Below are 25,127 nucleotides of genomic sequence, written 5' to 3' on the forward strand. Positions count from 1 at the left end.
CCACAGGGACCTGAGCGCTGGCGATCTCAGCTGAAGTGCTGGCACATCTTTGAGCCATAACCATCTTGCAATGGGCTGCAGCAGCAGGGATGGCTGTCCTCCAGACTCCTGGCATCAGCAGGTCCCCAGAGCTGGCACCCATGGGGGGCCCTGTGACATGCGCGGACTCCACTTCCGCCAAGAGGGGTGGGGCAATCCTGGTAGGGGGCACAGAGGGGGTGCCAGGTACTGGGACGGGTGGACCTATGGGTGAGTGCCATGGACTCTAGGGTAGAGGAGACCACGGGGGATATGGAGCCTGTGCAGGGAGCCTGGGCATGGGGCTTTCGCTCAGCACAATGTATCCTCCCTACCCTCTCCGCCAGGTGGACGGTGATCAAAAGGGAGCAGCTGGAGACATACCGCGAGTGGAGGGAGGCTGTGTCCCAAGGCCATGAATACATGGCTGGCCTGGCTACATCAGCAGCAATGGTAGCCGCAGACCGCCTCAGGAATCTACTTGTTCTTAACACACGGGGGTCAGGTACACATTGAGGGGCTGCTTGGGCAGCTCACGGACGCAGCTCATGCCCCTCGGCAGCCCTGTTTCACATCCTGCCACCTGTGGCGGTGGCTCAGGGCACCCTGGAGGTCTCCCTGATGAGCTGCTGCCCCCTCCTCATCCCACAGGGGCCACTGCTGCACGCTCAACTCTTGCTCACATGGTGGTGGGAAGAACGGGGCAGGAGGATGGTGTTGGCTGGCAGCGAGGGTCATGGTCCGCACATTGGCTACACCTTTGCTCGCCACTCATGTCCCTGTCAAGGGGGCATTGCTGCCATAGAGGGATACTGGCAGGGTTGCCAGGGTAATGGTGGGATAGGCACACTCGTCAGCAGCCTCGTTGCACCTTGCCCAACTAAGCTGCCGGTTCAGCTCTCCCGGCAAAGTCCTTAGAGGGCAGACTCATGGCACCACAGTTATGCGGGCACGCATCGGGCTTCAGGATTGCACAGCCCATGCCATACTTTGAAAGACCCTTAATAAGCAACACTTTCCTTATTGAACCAATCTTACACTTATCGTACTGGGTAGTACTTACTGAAGGTCTACCTATGTTTTATTTTTCATCAACGATTTCTCCAAATACCAGACTCTGGTATCTCCTTGCACTGAATCAAACACATTGTATCCCAACTTGTGTATCTACTTGTGTTTTAGATGTATGTGATCCTCCCTGAGCCTGCAGGCTGTGGGAAGGGGGGAATACAAATTGAATTAAATAAAATAAAATGCTCTGAACTGTTGCCTGTCCCAGGCATGTGTGGACCCAATTTGAATCATAACTATAACACATGGAGAAAATAGAATTAGACCTTCTCTCCTTGGGTCAGTTTCCAGACATGAAACAGCTCTGGGAACCATTTTCCTCTTGTAGAAATGTAACATGTAGCTCATCCGTAGGCATTGCATTTCCACAATGGGAAATAGTGGCCCCATTTTAAGTCAGGAAAACAGCATGCAGAGGGAGGTCTACGTCCTCTCCACATGCAGCAATTCCAATGTGAATTGGGCCAGCATGCAACTGGGATTCATGGAACTACAGAACATGCCTCTCCACCAGCCCAAGGGGCATCCCTCAGGAAAACATAACAAGTAGTTAGGCCCTTAGAAAGGAGAAAAAGACTACGCGAGCCCTTCCTTCTGCCTAGTCTCATTCCTAAACTGAGACAGAAAGTAGAGGAAGATTAAAATTGCCCACCCTTCTGCCTAGTTCCATTCCTAAACGGAGACATGCAGCCTCAGAGATTGTTTTGGTTAAAAAAAATTAGGAAATCACCAAAGAAATACAGCTGGTAGAGAATTGTTGTACTGCATGAAGAGAGATCTCTTTATTTCCCTATGTGACTCACAGATTCAGATGCTGGAATTTCGAATGCGAATGAAGCTTTTCTCAGAAAAGTAAAGAATAAAAATGTAGGTTTTCCTGCATCTGCTATCTGTTAAGTATATGTTTCAATTATCTCTCTGTTATACGATCTTCCGCAGGCTTCCAGGCACTTGCTGGCAGCACTTCCAGTTTGACTTTCAGATACCAAACATTGGCCGTCGTCACACGGGCATCTCTTCCGTTAAATTTACAGCATATAGCGTCCTACCTGTTATCGGCACAGTAACGTTTCTTTGGGTCACCTAACGGCTCTTTGCGCCACCAGCTGTCCACACCGAAGCACTCTGTTCTGTTCTCTCTAACCGCACAGAAGCAGCTCCTCCCCGTTTTTTTTTTAATATTCTGGCGTTTAATTTCGCTATAACGGAATAACAGCATATAAACATTCCGTTAGAGCAAAACATTATGACCCTTTTGTTTTACCAACTTTGAAATTATATAAATAGCCCTTTGCCCGCAGAAAACTCCCTGTCTGACGTGATCCCCATCGCTGACGACTCTGCCATGGCGATTGAGTCATTTTTACTTCAGCAGAAAGTTTGCATTGTGTTATGTCGTTATGGCGTTATAAGGACATAATAAAATAAAAAAAGGGGAGTCGCAGGAAGAAATGGATTCTGGGATTGAAGGGAGGGCATAGGACGTTGCGAGGCGAAATACATCGATGTGAGGCATTCACACTGAGGCACAAAATAGCGCGACTATCAAGCACAAAGCAGAAGAGAGAAAATCGCTACAGTGTTGGAATAAGTTGGGTGTTTGCCGGGAAATAGCGCCATTTTAGCGCTAAATAAAAGCCCGTGTGACGACGGCCATTATGTTTGTTTCATAGGGAGTGGGAAAAAGCAGGATTTGAAACCTTATGTAAAGAACCTGAAGTTTTAATATTTCTGTGTCCATACATTACTACCAGAATGAAGAATGGCTTAAAAGAATGCAATATGAATAGCAACTACAACATATTGTACAATGGTCTCTAAGGAAATCTTAGGTGATCTTAGGGTTAAGTGCTCAAAATACGAGATCTTTAAAACTTAAGTATAAGTACGAGCAAAGTGGTAAGCTTCAGTACTGCAGCCCAAGCTCTGCTCATGATGACCTGAGTTCGATCCTGGTGGAAGCCGGGTTCAGGTAGACAGCTCAGGGTTGACTCAGACTTCCATCCTTCCGAGGTCGGTAAAATGAGTACCCAGTTTCCTGAGGGTAAAGTGTAGATGACTGGGGAAGGCAATGGCAAACCACCCCGTCACAAAAGTCTGCCAAGAAAACGTCGTGATGCGACGTCCCCCATGGGTCAGTAATGACTCAGTGCTTGCACAGGGGACCACCTTTACCTTTTTTATACGAGAGTATGTAATATAGAGACTAGATTAGAAGGGAAGCTTGTTGCTATACCAGAAGATGTGATAAATCCACAATACAATTTGCAGTGTTTGAGGCACACTGCGTACTTTTAAAAAAATGCTTCTCTCCAATGTAATGTATTTTCTGAAAGACACCAAGGAATATCAGAACCAGTTGGTGACACAGCTATTTGTCATAGCTAAATATGGTGCTTTTAATTTTATTTATTTATTTATTTATTTATTTGATTCATTTATATCCTGCCTTTTCCCCCAACAGAGACCCAAAGCAGTTCGTCTCTCCTCCATTTTATCCTCACAACAACCCTGAGGTAGATTGGGCTGACAGCATGTAACTGGGCAAAGGTCATCCAGCAAAATCATTGCAGAGTAAGGACTCAAACTAGGTCTCCCAGATCTTAGTCTGACACTCTAACCACTACACCAACTTGGTGTGCAGAGACTCAATACACAGTGAGCGGCAGGCTTCTAATCTGGAGAGCCAGGTTTGATTCCCCACTCCTCCGCTGGAAGCCAGCTGGGTGACCTTGGGTCAAGTCACAGCTCTCTCAGCCCCACCCACCTCACAGGATGATTGTTGTGGTAATAATAATAATAATAATAATAATAATAATAATAATAATAATAATATACTTTGTAAACTGCTCAGAGTAGGTGATAAGTTGTCCTGAAGGGCAGTATATAAATCAGATGTTGTTGTTGTTAGAATATGATGTGCAGGAAAGAGGGGCCATATGCCATGCCATCTTCCTGGCCTGAAATAGCTCCATTTGCCATCTTAGGGAAACTTATTTGTAGCTCATCTGTACCTGTAAGTTTCCCCATTGGGGGAAATAGCAGCTCCTTGGGTGTTAAAATAGACAGATGAATATCCTGACCAACAGAGGGAGCTGCAACAAAGACCGTATCTAGTCAGAATAAGGCTCTGGAAGTGCAGTTTCTGGTTAGAGGTCAGAGAACTAAGAGAGGAGTTACAGTTGTTGCCTATTTATTCTACAATTGCTTGTAATGAAGCCCGAGTCACTGAAGCGAGGCCTCTGTTTCCTTTGAACGAGCCATTAAAACACTGGAGCTATTTCAGACCAGGAAAACAGTGTGCATGGGGAGAGTCATAAACCCCTTCTCCCCTTTCACTGTAGTACACACATGGGATGAAGTTTTACCTGAGAACGCTCAGCACATCTGCTGCGGGCTCTTTCCCAAGCTACCTGCTGAGTGACTAGGTAACGTTAACCAGGGACTTCCTAACGCTACACTGCTACATCAACTCTGCTGCTGAAAGGAAATGGTGAAAAAAATGTTACTGAGGCGTGCTGAATTATATTGACAAAGAGGGTACTTGACCTTGTTTCTTATGGAGAAACTGGTCCAGTAAATCTGTGTCATGTCACTTATGCTGTGATGATCTCTCTTTCCCCTGACAAAGGACCAGTCTGTCCTCTAAAATTCCTCTAGATGGAAGGGAGGATCAAATAGCAATGGAAATGCAAAGGGCACATGACAATAAAGCTCTGTGTATTGTGCGCACACATTCACACACTGCTGAAATACTACACTATGAAAATCCAAATCCTTTAATTAGCAAAATGTTATGAAAATTAAATCCATTGGGCTGTGTTTAGGTGTCTTATTCATTATTAACCTCTGTTCTATACATGCAGTAGAATGAGATGGTAGCATCTTGTGGCAGCAGAATGGGCTGTAACACTTTAGGTGGGGTGGGTGGGTGACTTTTTTAAAAAATGATCCGTCATGACCAAATTCTCTACAAATAGCATTTCAGAACAAAAAGTTCTAGTCTAGCTATATATACTATATGCTACCTATAAATTTAATTATTACAATGGGCTGCTGTAACCTGAATGGTAGTCTGCTCTTGTTAGATCTTGGTATGGAAGACCACCAAGGAAGTCCAGGGTCACTATGCAGAGGCAGGCAATGGCAAACCACCTCTGTCCATCTGCTGCCTTGAAAACCCTCTGGAGTTGCCATATATCAGCTGTGGCTTGACAGCACTTTACACACACACACTATGAGAGCCAGTTTGGTGTAGTAGTTAAGAGCGGCAGGACTCTAACCTGGAGAGCCAGGTTTGATTCCCCATTCCTCCACTTAAAGCCAGCTGGGTGACCTTGGGTCAGTCACAGCTCTTTCAGAGATCTCTCAGCCCCACTCACCTCACAGGATGATTGTTGTGAGGATAATAACAACACACTTAGTAAACTGCTCTGAGTGGGCATTAAGTTGTCCTGAAGGGACAAATCAAATGCTGTTGTTATTGTTATTATGGGCTATAGTGAGAAAAACAGGGGTGGAGTTGCTGTTTGGACATGAGGCTAGGGATCCCCCGCCATCACTTTTCACTCCCCCCAGTTCCACTCACCTGGTTAGCAGGGGAAAGGAGGTGGGATGCAGTTTGGGAACCACTGGAGCACATGTCAAAATGATGCATGTGTGTGCTCTGTAAACTCCAATGATATACTTCCAGTTGAAAACCAGAAGCTACAGGAGCTCAGCAGGACCAAATCAACCCCAAACATAGTGAAAATGCTATGTTTAGGGCTGATTTTGTCCCCACTGAGACCCCATAGTTTTCAAATGGAAGTGATGTCTGCAGGGCCTCTTGAATGTGCACACATCTGTCTAGCAACCTCCTCGTCCCCTGCTTTGACAGTAAGGGGACTTGGCAACCATACTTGAGGGTCATAAGCAACAGCTAAAAATAAAGCAAACATACACAATAAAAAACAAAGTATGTGATACATTTAAAATGACTCTACATCCTGACAAATGAATGCAAGTCTGAAGAATTTCAGAAAGTATACTGTCTTGAGTTAATTGGTCTGCCTTTTTAACCTCTCAACAGGTTACACTGTGAGAAAGTTACTTCCTCAGAGTCTAAGAAGTGATTCAAACCCGTGTCTCTCTAGCCTAAATCGAACAAGCTGTTGACCTATTACACAGTGATTTTTATGAGCTACCAACAGTAGCTCACTTGAATAATGAACAGAGGAGTGGAAAGAACATCTTCAAAATTCCATTATACATACTGGATTCCACCCCCATACACATTAAAAAATATTTTAAACTCATTATTGGAGCTCATTTGTAGATTGAAAACTGTAAGAATACAGCAGAAGGTAATAGGAGAGTTAGGGCAATACAGTAAAATATGCAGTGACATTTTACATACATTATCAGCTAGCAGTTTCTTCTGTTCTGGTAGATACCTGCAGACCACGATAAGACACTGATGTTTTCAAGGCTTTGTACCAAGAATCAGAGGAGGCCTGTGATACTGTAAGCTAGAGACTATCCCATTTGGCCTTTGTTTTCTTCTTTTGTCAGATCCTACACCATTGCCAGTATCATCATTGCTACCATTTCTTTTCAAAGCAGCCCATTACAAGACTGCTTGTTATCTTTAGAAGGCCTCTAAGAAATCACTTGACAGCTTGTTCATGGTAGACAAAGCAAGATCAGAAGACATGTTGCCTCTGTCGTGGATCAATATTATGAGTTATCTCAGACTGGCAGTCAGCCTTGACACTCATTAGTTCATAATTCTGTCCCGACTCTCCTTGTTTTAAAAGGTCTAGCTTTTGCTGTTCCTCAGAACAAATAATTTGGAGTCCATGCAGATGTTCAGAAAGGGTATGCAGTCATCAATGGACTGAACTAAGTCATAGGGGATTGCATGTCAAAATCCTTTTGCACAGCTGGAAGCCTTTTTCCTGAATTATATGACCTTTACGAATGAGGGAAGATTTTGACTTAAGGTTGCTATGACTCAAACAACTCCCAGTTCATTCTGTGGTGGTCCAATTGTACCATGTCCCTCCCTAGATGTTTGATCTTGCTCTCAGAAAGAGGCCAAGGGAAAATTTCTTAGACAGTCATCACAAATGAAAATTCTCGCGAAAAAAAGAAGACAGTTCTTATACCTCAGACGTTGCATCTGAAGGCCAAGCAGCAGCAGAGTTTGCTTGTAAAATGGGTCATGAAGACTTCCAATCTCCTTCGAAATTGTAACCACTGAACTGAAAGAACCTATCCCCAAATTCCAGCAGGGTAGAATGGGTGGTTAGGGTTAGGGAAACAGAAGCCATCTTTCCCAGGGATTAGGGTGCTTGAAGCCAATTCAAAGGCTAAATTTTACTAGTTCAAACTAAGCCTTGCTTCTGAGGCTAAAAGGTGTTTGGGGACTGGGATAAGAAAATCTACCAATAAGGAATTGAGGAAGAACAAATATTAAAATGCTTGAGGATAGCCCAAGACCCTCATTGTGGAGGGAATCCTGAGAAAAGGCGGAGGTGGGGGTGCTGCATCAACACACTTAACACAGAGCTCTGCCCCAAATAGTGATCTGGCACAGGAATAAATAACTAAATTCCAGAACATTGATGTTGTTACATAAAAGTTCCAGAATGTTGAGCTTCCAGAATGTTTTACTGAGAGCAGGTAAAAAGGAGCCATCCGGTTTGTCTAGACAACGTTTCAATGGTGGATTTCCTTAATAAATTGCTTCATTGCCCTTGTAAGGGAACAAACCAAAATATAAAAGTCTTTTAGTTCTGAGGAGGCAGGGGAGGCATTATGAGAAGGATATCATGGAGTAATTAAACAATAGCATTCTTACCCATCCCCAACATTATTTAAAAAAGTTTCCTTTGGTGTTTTTCTTGAATCTGGAACTCTTTCCCTGAATATAAAGTGTGCTAATCCCATACCATATAAAGGATTAATGAAGAGGAGACTTTCATCTCAGATATATTACAGATATAATACATGTGGTGCTTAGGGGTCTTTTTTACTGTGCTGATACATTTCTTCTGAAGTAAGACTTATGTTATTCCTGAATACTGGGCCACCATACTGTTTGCATGGCATGAATGCAGCATTTTTATAGACTCTGATGTCTTTGGTGGATAAAATTCAGATTTCTTTATTATTTGGAGCACAACATAGTATTTCTGTTTAGTTATCTGTCCATCCAGTTCCCTCAACAATCACCAAAGGTCTATAGTCACTCACTAAGGAGTGTGAATGATGGTAGATATGGTAGAGCCAGTTTGGTGTAGTGGTTATGAGTGCGGGGCTCTAAGCTGGAGAACCGGGTTTGATTCCCCGCTCCTCCGCTTGAAGCCAGCTGAGTGACCTTGGGCTAGTCACAGCTCACTGGAGCTTTCTCAGCCCCACCCACCTCACAGGGTGTTTGTTGTGGGGATAATAATAGCATACTTTGTAAACCGCTCTGAGTCGGCATTAAGTTGTCCTGAAGGGCGGTATATAAATCGAATGTTGTTGTTGTTATCATCAGGCTTTTCCACATGTTCGACTTATTCCTGATTTTCTCCGCAGTCGATCCACAAGCACTGAAATCAATTGAGTACAGTTCTTCCACACATCTGCCCTACCTTTGCACTTTTACAGTTGTGGAGACAGTTTATTTTCTTCCTCACGTTATCGTCATCAGTTGCATCATTGGTGATGTTACAACACACACACCCTTTTATTTTTTGCACATGCTTATATCACTATATTGATGTAAGGAATGATTTTGAGAGAAAGAGAGAAGAAACAAACACATTGCCAGTCTTTGCATGGAAAAGCCTAAAAGGGAAGCAGCTCAGCCAAACCCCTCCCCCCTCCACTATCCAAACTGGAGAGCTTTGCCCAAGCTGACCTAGGGCCAAGAGGTGGGCCGTAAACAAAGTAAATAAACAAACAAACAAACATTTCCTGCATGAGCTTCTCCAGCTGAGCAAACACTGTTGTGTATCTTTCTGTGTCTTTTGCATGAAGATCAAAAGGGTTACCTTTTTTTTGCTGCAGTGTCTTTTTACGTTGCCTAGGACTATTTTGTATGGTTTTATACCACACCTGAATGAGAAGTACATTTGCTCTTTTCAATATGGTGGCTGCTTCTACTGTGCTGAGGTAATCTCTTTTCAGTTACTTTCCCGTTTTCTCTCCTTCCTGAACTTCTAGTCACTTGGCCATTTCTATGGTGCTGTTAAAGGAAAAGTTCTCCATCAGCTGAATTCTCTTGGGTAGCCCTTTGTCTACAACCCTGTGTGCCAGTTTGTTCTAAGGTGTTCCTCTTTTTTATCAGCAAATTCCCAGCATTCAACCAATCATGCAATTTCTGTTACAAATGATTCAACTGTTTCTTTGGGCTCCTGATCTCTTTGATAAAAGTAGGGCTTGCTCACACACACACTATGGTTTGGAATGCAACAGGGATCAAATTTGGCTGGTACAGTTGCACAGACTTACAGTTAGGGCTGTGAACTTTTTAACTGGTCTCTCTAGCTGTCCCTTTAATAGTTTGATTTGCAAGAAATTATCAGGTGAAGTAATTTTACTTTGTACCATGAAAAACTTCAAGCTGCCCGTTTTCACTTGATTAAAGAGACAGGACATTTTGTCCCCTGTCCAAGATGGCAACTCCGTTCACCTAAGAGTTTCTTTGGTTGTAGCACAAAGAAGTGAACTAATAATCTCTTTTTCCTTCTGTGGCTCTGTAACCAGATGTAGACAAGAAAGTTTTTTTCCCCATCCAGACCATACTGCAGGATTATTAAACCCTCTGGTGCAGGAAATTTTAAGTGGAGGAATTTCAAATCTATCATAAAATTACTGATCCTGTTGTGAAAATTGTAGGTCCACCAACTTACATGGCACAAAAGCATAGATTTGAAAGACAGCCTTTCATGGGAATTTCATGTTTTTTATATACAGACATCCCAAACCCACCAAGAACAGTTCATGCATCCATGGGTGTAGATTATAAAAATCATATAGTTCTTTGCAGCGTCAGTCAGGCAGAAACGCACTAAGCCATTGTAAAGTTTGTAATGAATTGTCATGATTTTTTACAGACAGATATTTCAAATCTACTTTCTATTTACAGTTTACATGTGTGTCCCCAGTTAGCATTTACTAGCTAGACTTGCCAGTCTCTGGGTGGGGCCTGGAGATCTCCTGGAATTACAATTGATCTCCAGGTGACAGAGATCAGTTTCCCTGGAGAAACGGGCTGCTTTGGAGGATTGACTGTGAGCAGAACGACAAGTGACAAAAGGCACAGATTGGACACTTGTCAGCTTCCCTCAAGTTTTGATGGGAAATGTAGGCAGCTTGGCGGAATGTTGGACAAGTGACAGTTGAAAAGTCCATTGGACAGCAGTCAGAGAGCCAAGCCACCAGACCAGGACGCCTACATTTCCCATCAAAACTTGAGGGAAGCTGACAAGTGTCCAATCTGTGCCTTTTGTCACTTGTGGTTCTGCTCTGTATGGCATTGTGGCCCACTGAGGTTCCTCCCCTTCCCAAACCCTGCCTTCTCCAGGCTGCACCCCCAAAATCTCCAGGAATATTCCAACCCAGAGTTGGCAGTCCTACCAGCACAGATCCTGCCCTTTATGGTTGAAAAATCCTGCTATCAGAGATGTATAGAGATGTGCGGCAAGGCATTCTTATGCATCCTCATTATTTTAATAAGCCAGTGCTTCTGGTTCACCACCACAGCAGCTTGGACCTAGGCCCATGGACTACACATTGACAATCATAACTCTGTTGTCTTACAGATTGCTGTGGTAAAAAAGCCCACCCCTGAGGAATTCTGTGGGGTGTTTTTGTGGCTTGCCTGTAAAACTCATGTGGGTTTATGTGCTTCAGATCTATGTTTGTGTGCCATGACAGTACTGGAAGCAGTGAACCCGTGATTTTTCATGATGGAAGTCCATGTTTACAGTTGCAGTTTAATAGTATGCAAGTAGGAGATCCGTAAAGGCTTGAGGGGAGCACCTCATTTCCTTCTATTTCCCCTCCCCAACGATTTCATCTTTCCCTTTACTGGCAGCACCCATACCCTCCCCCCTTTTCCTGCTTCTTTTCTTCCCAGCCGCCAGGCAACCTACTTTTATCTGCTCCCCTGACTTCAGTTTTCTCTCCTTCCCTAGCCCTCATAGCCTTTCCCTGTGTGAAGTCTATCCAGGCTCTGTGGTGACTGGCACTGAGCCAGGAGGCATGGTGGCTGGCCCATTTGTGCAGTGGCGGCGGCTGCTGGGCCAAGCTGAAGTGTATGAGTAATAAGTCTTCAGTGATTGCCAGTAGGCCTGTTCCTAATGAGTCCTCCTCCATTAGGAGACACAGGGTTGCCAGCCTCCAGGTGGTAGCTGGAGATCTCCTGGAATTACAACTGATCTCCAGGCCAAAGAAATCAGTTCCCCTGGAGAAGATGGCTCTATGGCATTCTATCCCACTGAGTCCCCTCCCCTCCCCAAAACCCATCCTCTCTAGGCTCCACTCCCAAAATCTCCAGGAATTTCCCTACCTGGATCTGGCAACCCGAGCACATGACAGTCAGCGGGAGGACCTTTTCCAAGGCTGTTCTGGTGTTCCAGTCTACTTCTGCTCTCCCCACCATAGTTATGCTTTACAGAAACCAAGGCTTAGAAGGCTTGGCCCTGTTGTTGGGGTTGCATAGCAACCTCCAACAGCCACTGAAAGTTCAGTGGGCATTCTTCTCTTAAAGCTACAGGGGTTGTTTCTGTTATTTGGGGCATTTTAATCCCCCCCATTTTTTTAAGATTTCAGATTTTTCTGGGGCTTCCTTCAAGTCTTTAGAGAAATCCCTCTGGTCTGTCCCTAGCTCCGTTTTGTTACTCTATCATATCTTCTGTCACGTGGTTTGGAAAGAGATATACTGATTGCTGTGCCTATAAAAATCATCTGGATCTCTATTTTTGCATCATAGAGGATCCACACAGTGCTGGGTCTGTGATTTTTATTTTATACTCCACTGGCACAAATGTTAAAAGACAATGGATTTTTGTAGTCTGCCTATGTCAGTTAAAAGTAGTCAATTTAAGAGGATCCATGAAGAATCTACTGGATCTGCATTTCTGGCTGTTTTGCTTGGGGGAAATAGTTTGAAGCTGTTCAGGGCCTAATACCAGGTTCCTGCCCCCATGCTTTGGGTGAGACAGCTTTTATATTGTACTAATAATGTGTGAGTTGACTTCTGACCTTACTGAATACACAGAAGCTTACCTTCATTTCAACCACACAATCTTTGAAGGATGTGGTAGCAGAGCTTTAACTTACACACTTTTTCTGCAGGTCACAACAGGCGGAAAGCATCTGTGTGACTTAAGTTCTCAGCTGGCATAACAAAAATATGCCAAATTCCCCTTTGTCCATTAAGACAATTGACTTGTTTAAAATATAACTTCTGAGCAAAGAACGCCATGTCAACAACCAGCAAAGTGATACCGCTAAAGCTTCAAGGTCCAGAGAAAGCCTGTGCCAGTTTAGGCTTGAACGGTGTTTGGTTTTCCATAGATCCCAGCCATTGACCCTCTGGCTTCCAGTCTTTGTAGAATGCAACATGACTCACAGTTGTAGAACAAGAGACAGGTTAAATGTGATAGATAACTGATACACTGCTCGTTTTCTGACCATAGACTTTCCAGTCATTCCCTTTTGGTTGGTGACAGTAAAAAAAAAATGACTCATGGGACACAGTAGCTAGAGTGGGAGGGGTTAGTGACATAAGGGGGAGGGAGGAAATTAAGACAAAGAGCTACAGTCTTCAGGGCTCTCTAGAGAGGCATTTGGTTGCAGTCAGTCATACATCCAGGGTCAGGGCACGAATAATGGAAATGCATGGGAATTAATGTGACAACTCAAAACAGGCAGGAGTAGAGGCTCTCCTTTGTTGTAGTGCTTTGACAGAATCATGTCCTCTACCCCCTAAAAGAGAATAAAATAGCCACATAAGGTCAAAGTGGGGTGTGTGAGAAAAGGAAGGCTATGTGACAAACATAAATTTGACTTGTCTCACTGGCCATCAGGAATCTCCAGGAGTGGGGAAGATTGCACCTGATGAATTTTCACCTGCAGCTTTCTAACAGTGGTCCAAAACCGAGTTATTCCCGTCTAAGCCCAATGAAATCAAATGGGGGTTCCTTGCTTTGCAGTTCTAATTGCTCCATTACAAGCTCTCTCTTCTGTCTCTCTGGCAGAGCACACCGCAACTTGAATGCGAACTGATAAAAATGTGACTTTACATCCTGTCATTTGGACGAAAAGGAGGCAAGAGCAGTCCAAAAATGCTCATGCTTTATACTGCGTATTTGTAAACAAATTAATCTGCTACACTAAATAACAGCTTGTAACTGTCTGTCTTCATCCTTCCCACACTCAACATCCCAGCTACTTAAACAAAGCAAAACAGAAGTGTTCTTCTATCACAATAGCCAAAGAGGTTTTTCCAGTGAGAAAAAAAATGGATACGGAAAAGGATGATCTCAAAACATTGCTCTAATCTTAGTCTGTTTTACTGAACTTTCCATTTTGATACTTCTAGCATTTTTGTTCCATATACCAAGCATTCTAACCTGAACTGAAAAGATTGTGTGGTGCTCATGTTTTTCTTCAGAGAGGGGCCTCTCTCTGCATGTTTGAGCAAAACGAAACCCATCAAGGTCTTGGGGCACCTTAAAAGCTATTTTTTAAAAAACTCTTCCATAAACTAACACAGATGACTTATAACCCTCAAAAACTGGAATAAATAAAAAAGATTAAGTTTATTTCAAGATTATATGCTACATATATAGTTTTGTGGAACGTTTAAGTCTAATATTTATACATGTTAATCTATTATACATAATGTATATTAATAAGAGAGGGTGTGTGTTTTGTGGCACTTCAGGACTAATATATTTTGTATACGTCACAACTGGTGCTATATATAAACCTGCACGGGAAGGATATAATCTAAGAAAGCCGATGCTAGAATAAAAAGATATTCATCTTTAAGATACCACAAAACTCCATATATACATTCATACCCTCAGCGTTTCAGTGTAGAGTCCTGCAGCACATTCAGAATTCATATATTTTTATTCCAGCATCAGCTTTCCCGACTTAGCCCCCACTTGCGCTACTCGTGCCTACACCTTTGAGCAAATCCAGACGGGTCTCCCTTCAAATACGAAGGAACTGCCGGGCGTTTCGGGCGGCACGCCACGCTCGTGTATCCCCCCCACCTGACGTCATAATAGCGGGTGGCGAAGGCTGCGGCCCGGTCGTAGCCGATCGGGGCTGGTTTGAGCTGGTGCGTTGTCATGGAGACGCGGAGAGGCCTATAAATACAGGCTCTGCGGCGCTCGCCTGGCTTTGTCAAGCTGAGAGCTGAAGCGGCGGTTGTGGCAGCAGCAGCCCCCAACCTGCGCGGCGGCGGGTGACGAGGTCCGGCTCCTCCCCTTCCTTCTCCTGCAGTAGCCGGCGCTTTCCAGGCCCAGGGGGCGAGGCGGTGGGGGAACGGGCAGGGTGAGCGGCCGTTGAGTCCCACCGGCTGCCGCGCAGGGGAGGAGAGGCTGCTGCTGCTGCTGCTGCTGAAGAAGAACGAGCTGCCGCTGGAGGTAAGGCGGGAAGGACAGGCAGCCGGCCGGCCAGCCAGCCACGTGTGTATCCGAATGGGTTGGCTGGGAAGGAGCCGGCCCGGAGGTCGGTCAGTCAGTCAAGTCAGTCCTTGGAGAGGGAGTGAAAAAGGAGGGAAATCTCTTATGGTATAGAAGGCCGGGAAAGCGAAGGATGGCATATAGGTGTGGGATGGAGGGCTTGTCACTGTTGAGGGGGAGGGGGGAGAGGTCGGTTGCGTATTATTTTTTTTCATAACCTTTTTTAAAAACAAGCATTTAGTTGGAACTGGTTCTTAATGGCTTTTTTTAAAAAGTCACTTAATTAAAACGTTTGCTCTTTTTTAAAAAATAGCCATCTTTCATTAGTGGCTTTTAAAAAATAACCTGCCTGTATCTTTTTTTTTAAAAAAATGGCCTTTCCCTTATTCTCCCTTTCGCTTTTTGATTTGTAACGTTTTATTAGTGGCTTGAAAACAAAGCGTTCGGTTTTTGTCTTTTAATTGACTTCGTTGCTCTCCTTTAAAAACAAAAAATCAAGCTGAATGGAAAGCCAGTCCCGTTTGCCAGATGTCGTTTCTCCAGCATTCGGCACCGAAGATTCTCTCTTTGTGCTGTCTTTGAATTTGTGAATTGAATTGGTCTAGTTACCTCTAACATCCTGATTATTCTTTCTGCTTTAACTCTCAATGTGTGGGGGAAGGAAAGAGTTAAATTGTCTTCTTTATGCTCCTTTTCAATCACATTGATTACCAGTGCCTTAATTGGGCGGGGTGGGGGGGGAGATCAAAGACATTCAGTAGAAGCTGTTAAGTGTTTTTCTGCCATTCAGAACTTGGGAGTTTGTGGATTGACTCTGAAGTTTTTGGTTATTTAGTATTTTTCCTTTAGCTGTGTGTGTGTGTGGGGGGGGGAAGAGGGTGGCGAGAAAATCTTTCGGTAGCTGCTTGCTTTGATTTGGCTCCAGCAACTGTTTGGACAGAGGAAAGGACCCTGGAGGGGATTGTCTGTTAAGGGGGTTGAGAGAAGTTTGTGGGGCAGAGGCTGCAATAATGAGACACTTGGCAGTGTGAATAAGCCATGATCTGATGAGGCTGAATAAAGCATTCGGCTGACTTTTCATGTATCAGAAATTATTTCTGCCTTGAAAGGTTGGCACTCCTTTCAGCATGACCTCAAAAAGCCTGCTGGAACTGGGTTATCGAGCTCCCAAACTTGGCATGTTCTCTTTCCCTTTCATAAAGGGAAATTGCAGATGCCAGCCATTCTAATGGCTGTCTCTGCCCCACCCCTTTCCACATCCATAGCTGGTGTGCTCTTCCTTGCCACAGTTACCTTCTCATTTTGGGAAGGAATAGTGCTGACCACCCCTGGGTTTGGAGGGCTTCTTTAGTCTATTAGGTTCTGTTAACAACCGTTGTTTCCATATCAGATGCATTGGATGTGTGCACATACTGTAAGGCAGAGAGCAGCAAGGCCTGGTTGAGCTGGCAGGAGCAGAGGCTCGCTGGCGTGTCAGTGTGTTTAATGTGCTGCTGACGTAGTTTACTTTGCAGCTGAGTTATACACTGGAAAGGAGCTGGCTCATTATCTCCAGTACTTAAAGACAGAATTGTCCCGTCCAATTGTAAATTTCATCTTTTTCTTGTGGGGAAAACTACCTTAGTCAAAAGGGTTCCTTGAAAAGGACCTAGTGGTTGCCACATTCAGGTACTTGCTGAGAGCATCTAGACTGACCCACCAAGAAAGGTATCTTTCTAGCACAATACTAGACCAATAAAAACGTAACAAGGTGTAAACACTGGTAAATACCTTACGGCAAAGTATGTAGCATCTGTGCAGTCTGGCACATAGGGAAGAGATCAAGAGAAATATCCCAGAGAAGTATACTGTACTAGTCAAAGCCCCCCTCCCCCAGTCTTTACAAGGGAAAAAAATTATTATAAAAGACAGTGGGGGAAAAGGGTGGTTGAAGTCCAAAGAGATTGAAAAGGGGGGCAGATGCAAAACTGGGAGGAGCCCACAAACAATACAGTTTATCTGACTCAGCTAAGTACATGTTATCTAGGCTGTAGTAGGTTCTTTAGAGCATGTGCAGAATTCTTTGCAGTACAACAACAATGGAGGAGTCTTTAATCCCTGCCCACAATTGGGGTTGCCATATTCATGTTCCAGATTCAGTTGTAAGTGCTCCAAATTTCCAGTTGACTGGATCTCTTTGTAATCATTCTTCTTTAAGAATTTATAACGACTCCTAGCTAAGGAACAGCAAGTGATTTAACTAAGTAAGAGATGCCCTGTTTTAGAGCTTCCAAACACATTGAATAATACTTAATGGGAAGCTGTTCAGCTTGAGTACTTTTAAGGACTGTGCCCTAATCTTGCAGTAGACATTTGCTTGGAGTATTTATTGAATCCTTTCAATTCTTAAAGTGACTTGTTCAAATATAAATTTATTTCTATATATTGTAAAAAAACAAAATTACTGAACTTTTCTTAAGAACATGCCAAGAAATAAAAAGGATTTGTAGCAAGCAGACTTTGGGTTTACCCATGTACTTTGGGTTTGCGCATCATGGGAAGTATTGCATTCAATGCATTAAACAGTCATTAAAATTATTTGGAAGACCGATGAGTTGAGCTCGTAGGAGCATATTTAAAGCTCTACTTAGTTTGCCTTTTTAAAAAATGAAATTACTGTCTTTCAGCATCTTGGTTCATTGCTTAGGAACACTTGTGAGACTGGGGGGGGGGGGGTTAGACCATGCATTATGTCAGAATATTAGCAATTTTATTGAGGCTCAGTAAAGACTGTAGAAAAGATGCTGTCAAGCCATTTCTGTATGTAAGAGTTATTAATGTCTCTTTCCTGCTTAATTTTTTTCATCTGTTCTTGCTGTATTCGCACAGGCCTCTTTTCTATAGATCCAGAGGAGTTAGCTGTATTAGTCAGATGCATCTGGCAAAAAGAGCTCTGGTTCTTGAAAGCTTATGCTATAATAAAGTTGGTTAGTCTCAAAGGTGCTACTGGACTCTTTCCTCTTTTCTATAGCAATCCGTGGCACCTTTGGTACAGGCAGGTTATGAGTAAAGAAATAGGCTATGCAGGATGACAACAAGAAATTTTAGCAAAACTAGTAATTATTGGTAACAACATTTAAGGTAGTGGAAAAGAGCAAGTGTCCAGTAGCAACTAACAAAGTTAGTTAGTGGTAGGGTATGAGTTTTCGTGAGCCACAGCTCACTTCTTCAGACAGAAATCTGAATAAGTGAGCTGTATCTGAAGAAGTGAGCTGTGGCTCACAAAAGCTCATACCCTATCACTAATTTTGTTAGTCTTATAGGTGCTACTGGACTCTTGCTCTTTTCCACTGCTTCAGACAGATCAGCATGTCTGCTCATCTTGATCTAACATCCTAAATCATCTTGCTGTTCTTTGATAATAGGTGGAAATTCAAAGAAAAATTCAGGCACTTGTATTCTAGTAGCAGCCATGAGACTCTCTTTTCATACAGCCCCATTTTCTTATTTGCTAGCCATTCATTTAGTATACTGTTACCTTGCCCTACCTCCAAGGAGCTCTCCTGGAGCTTCATACTTCTCTTTTGTCCTCCATTTTATCCTGATCACAACTCTGTGAGGTAGGTTAGGCTGAGTGACCGTATGACTGGCCCAAAGTCACCCATTGACTTTCATGGTGAGTGGAAATTTGAGCCTGGATTTCCCAGGTCCCAATTTCACACTCTTAACAATTGTGTATTGGAATGTCCCGGTGGGTTTTGGCATAAATTACATGTTACCTAGCTTTTGTGGGAATAGCTGGAAGATCTGACGTAATGAATTTCTAAGCATGCATGCAAAGAGAGGCAGGATGTATTACACTTGTGTTCTCTCTGGCCATGCACACCAGGAGTAAGTCCTCCCCAAAAGCAGTATTAAAATGGTGACTCTGTACAGCTCATTACTCTCCAGGTATGGCTCTGCAACCCACCTGAGGCTCTCAACCCCTGGGTTGAAACTCTTCCTTGTATCTGTTGTCCATGTTGACTTTGTATTGTTGTGCCCAGGTGGTTTAGAGGTTTGATGCCTTTAAAAGACACAATCTCTAAAAGTGCCAGACTAGGATGACCAAGTTAAAATCCCTGTTCTGTCTTGAAGCTTATTGGGGGGCTGTAAACTGATGGAGAGAGGCTGGGCCAAGAGGGTAAAATGGAGGAGAGAACCATGTGTGCCACCTGAAACTCGCTGGAAAGAAGGCAGTATAACAGTTTGCTAATTATGTGTGAATGTTGAAGAGATACAAAGGCACCTTCCAACACTATCTCAATCAACCCTTTTTCTTTCAGATAGTTCACTGCAACATCAGATGATGACTGCCTAGGAATTACTTTTTATATTTCAAGGTCCTGCTTTCTTGGAGAAAACTCCCTAGCAGGACAGCTGAAAGGGAACATCCTTCAAAACTGCATCTTAGTTGACATCGTGAGTAAACTTGCTTAAATGGCTACCTTTTCCACTTCTGTTAATTGACCGTAAGTGACTAGTTATGGTAATAACATACTTTTCCTGCATGCCCACAGTTGGTTGTCCTGAAAGTGACCTCGGTGGTGGTATCAAGAAAACATCAAGAAAAATGAACAGCTTTAGCTCCGATGAGTTCAATTTTACTTTCCTTGATGAAGGCTTTGCTGCAAAAGATATTCTAGACCAAAAAATAAATGAAGTTTCTTCCTCAGTGAGTATATTAGATGCACAGGTTAAACTTTACAAAATCAGAAGTTGAGCACGTTTGCAGTGCCACGTAACAGGCATGTTGACCCATGAATGCTCTCTTTGTCTCCAGGATGATAAAGACGCATTCTATGTTGCTGATCTTGGGGACATTCTCAAGAAGCACTTGCGGTGGTACAAAGCCCTTCCCAGGGTGTTCCCTTTCTATGCTGTCAAATGTAACGACAGCGTAGCTATAGTGAAGACTCTTGCAGCTCTCGGTGCTGGATTTGACTGCGCTAGTAAAGTAAGTGGCTGCCTTTCGAAAGCCTTTTTGTTAACCCTGCCCTTGGTCCTGAATAGAGCCGGAAAGGGATTTCCAGGGAAGAGCGTACAAAACAAACACATTTGTTCTCTTTCCAGACTGAAATACAGTTGGTCCAGGGTGTTGGTGTGCCTCCTGAGCGTATAATATATGCAAATCCATGCAAGCAGGTCTCTCAGATTAAGCACGCGGCAAATAATGGTGTCCAGATGATGACTTTTGATAGTGAAGTTGAGCTGATGAAAGTTGCAAGAGCCCATCCAAAAGCAAAGTAAGGAACTTCAGTACTTGTTTGACCATCATTGGGTTTAGAAACATTAATTTAATTTAATTGTTTTGCTGGATGGGTGGACCAAAATTGAAGATGCTGCTGATTTGAACAACTTTCCTAACTCCCAAGGAATTTGAGGAAGTTCTTTGGAGAGGTGGCATATGCATTTTCTAAATTAAAAAGGGGGGGGGGTCATTGTTGGTTTGACATGGTAAACCAGGTGACGTTTCTGTGATGCGCTAGCTAGCTTCAGAGCAAGCTGTTCTAAGAATATGGTTGAAACTATATGCTTGAAACTGTTCTTGAGGTAAGTGCTCAAATATTTTCTAGGCTGGTCCTGCGCATTGCGACAGATGATTCGAAGGCAGTTTGTCGGCTGAGTGTTAAATTTGGAGCTACCCTCAAAACCAGCAGGTTGCTGCTTGAGAGAGCGAAAGAACTGCATATTGATGTGATTGGGGTCAGGTAAGTAGCAAAGCATATAAAGGAAATGTTATACTTGCTACCTGTTTGCTTGCCTTCGTTAAAAATGATCAACTAAATTCATCCTGTTTCTTCTAGTTTCCATGTTGGAAGTGGCTGCACAGATCCTGAGACTTTTGTGCAGGCTATTTCTGATGCCCGCTGTGTCTTTGACATGGGAGTAAGTACATCAATGTTTTTTCCTATAACTAAAGCACTTCATAATTAATGGGGGAAATAAACTAACACCTAGCCAATTTCAGTTTTTTCCCTTCACTATTAGTCTGAGAAATAACTCAAGGCATTAAAACTTGGTGATCATAGAAATAAAACAGTAAGAGAGTACAATAGCACCTTTAAGACTAACCAACTTTATTGTAGCATAAGCTTTCAAGAACCACAGCTCTCTGATGCATCTGACAAAGAGAGCTGTGATTCTCGAAAGCTTATGCTACAATAAAGTTAGTCTTCAAGGTGCTACTGGACTCCTTCACTGTTTTCTTTCTGCTGTTTTGCAACTACAAACTAACACGGCTAAAAGGTTTATTTAGCAATAAGCCTGATGTAGTCAATTAGGTAACTGAATACGTACAAGAAAGCACCAGTACCTGTATTTTATACCTTTCAATTGACATTAAAAAATTGTGTAGTTTATAAGATCTCATACAGTTCTGTGATGTGAACAAACAGCCAGTTCTTACAAACAATCAAGTTGAGGTATGTAATCTTCTGAACAGTGTGAATTGACAGGTCATCATAGCCAGCAATTAAAGGAACACAGTAAGAATAACATTCTTGGATGGCACCATTAATTTCAAAACATAACTGGGAAAGAATACCCAAGGCTGGGACTGAATATCTCCAGATATAAACAATTCTTAACCTTCAGCGTATAGTAGAAATAAACTCACTGTGCCTTTCTCATGGCCTCTATAGTATAATGTTATAATAATAATTGCAGGAACAGAAATGCAAAACATAAGGTGTAAGAAGGATTTTCTCGCAGGACTTGAGCAGCCCAGATCAATGAGTTTTAACTGGAAATCGGAGCTACCCCAAAACTCACTAGCAATAATATTGCAACAGTAGTGAATTCATAAGTTGAAACATTGATTAGTAGCCATACACTGTGATGTGATTATGATAGATGATTAGTCTAAAACTCTAATTTAAATAGCTGTTTTCATTTTTAGGACTTTTATTAACCTCTTCTGCAGATTCAAAAGTCTCTTTAATGCGTCTAAATGTAATGCCCACATGGTGTAAAACTAGCTAATACTACCAATGCAAGCTCTGAATCCATCCTTCCCTTCTCTTTTAGGCTGAGCTGGGTTTTCACATGCACCTTCTTGACATTGGTGGAGGCTTTCCTGGCTCTGAAGATGTGAAACTTAAGTTTGAAGAGGTACGAGTCCTGGCATGTTAAAACTGAGTGATATGATCATGGTTTATTTGTACTTCTCATTAGTATTGGGGGCGGGGGAGGGTTTTTTACAATCTATGTTATTTAGTTAAAGGTTGATTTATTAAAAAATGTTAATCTTATTACTCCATTGGTGGGAGTTCATTCGTAAGTTCTCAAAAGGAGTTCTTCAGTGTCAAAATAGCTCTTTTGTAGATAAGTACTTTGGTCTCATTATAGAGGAAAACTTAGCTTTCTTGTACCTCCTGTATATCCTTGGATCAAGATGCAATCCACACCCTAGCTTTCAAAAGATAGTGCTGTACAGTAAGGTCAAGATGCAGGACGGCCGTGTATGCCTTCAATCTAATGCTATAAAATTTAATAATCATCAGTTCTTGTACTTCTGAAATGCCAATCTGAAAAGTAATTCAGAATTTTGTTCTTGAAGAAAAATGATACATAGCAGCTTAGATACATAATGGAACATTTCTGCAAAATGTTCATGGTGTCCCCCCACTTTCTTTAGATAACAAATGTAATCAACCCTGCACTGGACAAATATTTTCCTTCTGATTCTGGAGTGAGAATTATTGCAGAGCCTGGCCGATACTATGTTGCATCCGCTTTTACATTGGCTGTTAACATAATTGCAAAGAAAGTCGTAATAAAGGAACAGACTGGTTCTGATGGTATGTAGTTCTCAAGACTGAATTTCAGTGCAGCTAGCAAAATTTTCCCTGGTGATGTCATTGTGTGGGTGGAGGATATGGTAGGCTGTGTTTTCGTGAGCACCCCGTATGCACCTTGCTGCATTGTCCTCGTCAGTGGAGGCTGTCTGCCAAATGTTGGGATGATGGAGGGAGGGAATACTTTAGTTTTCTTTGCAGGCTTGTGTATGGCCACTCACCTGTAGATAATAATAATAATAATAATAATAATAATAATAATAATAATAACAGTGTGCTTATATACCACCCTTCTGGATAGATTAGTGCCGCACCCAGAACGATGAACAAAATCAGTGTTATCATTATCCCCACAATACAGCTGGGGAGTTGGGGCTGAGAGGAATGGCTTACCCAAGGCCACCTGCAGAGTTCATGGCAGTAGTAGGAGTTGAACTTGCAGAGTGCTGGTTTGTAGCCCAGCCACTTAACCACTATGCTACAGTAGCTCAAGTTATTTTGCAGCACAAAATAACTGCCTGCTTCAGTGATCTGAGCCATAAAAACAAAATGAAGCTACCTTCATCTGCGTAGCACCATCCTGTATTCTGTTTTTCTCAGCTGGCTTTTTATGTACAGAATAGCAAAACTTGTTGTTTTTTTCCTGTAGATGAAGAAGAGCTTAATGACAAAACTCTTATGTATTACGTAAACGATGGAGTATATGGATCTTTTAACTGCATCCTATATGACCATGCGCACGTTAAGCCCGTTTTGCAAAAGGTACAGTATGAGCAAATACAGTCCATTCCTACTCAAGGTGGTCAGTTCAAGTTGGTTACTTATACATGCCGAGTTGTCATACAACTTGGAGAGCAGATACAATGTCATCCAGTAACTGATGTTCTCTTCGTGAGGAAATGGAACAAATTCAGAAGCACATATTAAGCACAGTTCTGTTACTCTGAGCATTTGTTGTGACCATATGTGTGAAACTTGCATTTTAATTGCTTACACTTTAAACTTTTGTTTCCAGAGACCCAAGCCAGATGAGAGATATTATTCCTGCAGCATATGGGGACCAACATGTGATGGTTTAGATCGCATAGTCGAACGCTGTGGCATGCCAGAGTTGCAGGTTGGGGACTGGATGCTGTTTGAAAACATGGGGGCGTACACTGTGGCAGCGGCGTCTACTTTCAATGGATTCCAGAGGCCAACAATACATTATGTAATGTCAAGGCCAGCATGGTTAGTAACAGTTTCTCCATTTGCTTCTCAAGGAGGTTTTTGAAGAAGCTTGTAGATCTGAATGAAGTTTGGTGTTGGCAAAAAGGGGTATTGAAAAAAGCCCAAGATAGATGGTGCTCTTGGAAAGTGTCTGGTGAACTGTCAGAAGCCACAAGAGCTTCAGAATAAGGCTGCCTGGGAGCATTGGTGCCCTGAAATGGAGAATCGTGATTAAATTACATGGGGGAAAGTACTTGCATAATTTCAGCTCTCCCTGGCGTAGAATTTTAACGGTACAGAGCGCACACAGTTAATGCTCTATAGCTGGCTATCATGGTATCTCACTGAAAGGTTAATTTCATATAGATGACTGAGTGTCTCACATCCATTTTCCCCTCCTTGTTAGGCAACTGATGGAGCAGATAAAGGAGCAAGGCTTTCAAGCAGAGGTGGAAGAGCAAGATACCACTTTGCCGCTGTCCTGTGCCTGGGAAAGTGGAATTGAGCACCATCCAGCAACTTGTGCTTCAGCTAGCATTAATGTATAGATAAGGTGTAACTAACTTGCAAGTTTTAGGATTTTTTTTTAGGGCTTTGGGGACCATTAACTTAATTCTTGCTAGAATTTTTAAATGTGTTGATTAGAGTCTGCGTGAATGTCAAAGTAGACAGCTAGGAGATGGGAAGGGTCACATTTATCTGTGTTCCTATGGAAACTATTTGAATATTGTTTTATATGGATTTTTATTCACTTCTCAGATATGCTACTAAAAACTGATCCTTGACTGTCAAACAAGCATTTGTAGCTTGTGCATTTGGCAGAATGGTCTAAACGTAGTATTGTGGCCTGACTGTTTTACAATAAAGTCTATTGAAATAATTGGGTAGTAGTTCTTTACTGTTTGAATTAAAGCCTGGTTTGAATAGATACAAAATTGGAGTTGTCACTTCCTCTGTGCTGAACTGATTATATGCTTTGGAGATTCAAGGTAACATACATCCCTCATGGGGTTCGCCAAGTTCGTTCCTCTTGTGCCAGCTAACTAGGTTGATATCTGATGCTGCTTGTGCCTCTACTCTTTTGATCACTTCTATTATTAGACAGGAAGACTCTGAAACTTAAGTCCCGCATGTTGTAATTCCATATACACTTGTAACATTTCTCCAGTTTGAGTGTATTGAGTATCTTCCAGTTCTTGGCTATCTAAATTTACTCTATCCAATACAGGCTGTGCTTCATTCAAATGATAAAATTTCACTTCACTTTGCGTACAACAAATCTGTAAGTGGTTTAGGCATTACATTAACCTTAGTATTGTTCATGGATTGGTTT

The 25,127-nt window shown here is 42.7% G+C and overlaps 1 protein-coding gene across 1 annotated transcript; it reads left to right on the plus strand.

Moving 5' to 3' along the window:
• Positions 1-14,504: 14,504 nt before the first annotated feature.
• ODC1 (ornithine decarboxylase 1) lies at positions 14,505-24,674 on the plus strand. Its single transcript, XM_054981326.1, has 12 exons — positions 14,505-14,729; positions 19,073-19,208; positions 19,307-19,461; positions 19,570-19,743; positions 19,860-20,032; positions 20,363-20,497; positions 20,594-20,675; positions 21,816-21,899; positions 22,426-22,588; positions 23,235-23,347; positions 23,601-23,815; positions 24,201-24,674. The coding sequence occupies exons 3-12, from the start codon at positions 19,360-19,362 to the stop codon at positions 24,340-24,342; spliced, it is 1,383 nt and encodes a 460-aa protein (XP_054837301.1). The 5' UTR covers positions 14,505-14,729; positions 19,073-19,208; positions 19,307-19,359; the 3' UTR covers positions 24,343-24,674.
• Positions 24,675-25,127: the final 453 nt, after the last annotated feature.

Source organism: Eublepharis macularius, chromosome 1, assembly GCF_028583425.1.
Source record: "Eublepharis macularius isolate TG4126 chromosome 1, MPM_Emac_v1.0, whole genome shotgun sequence".
Lineage (NCBI taxonomy): Eukaryota > Metazoa > Chordata > Lepidosauria > Squamata > Eublepharidae > Eublepharis > Eublepharis macularius.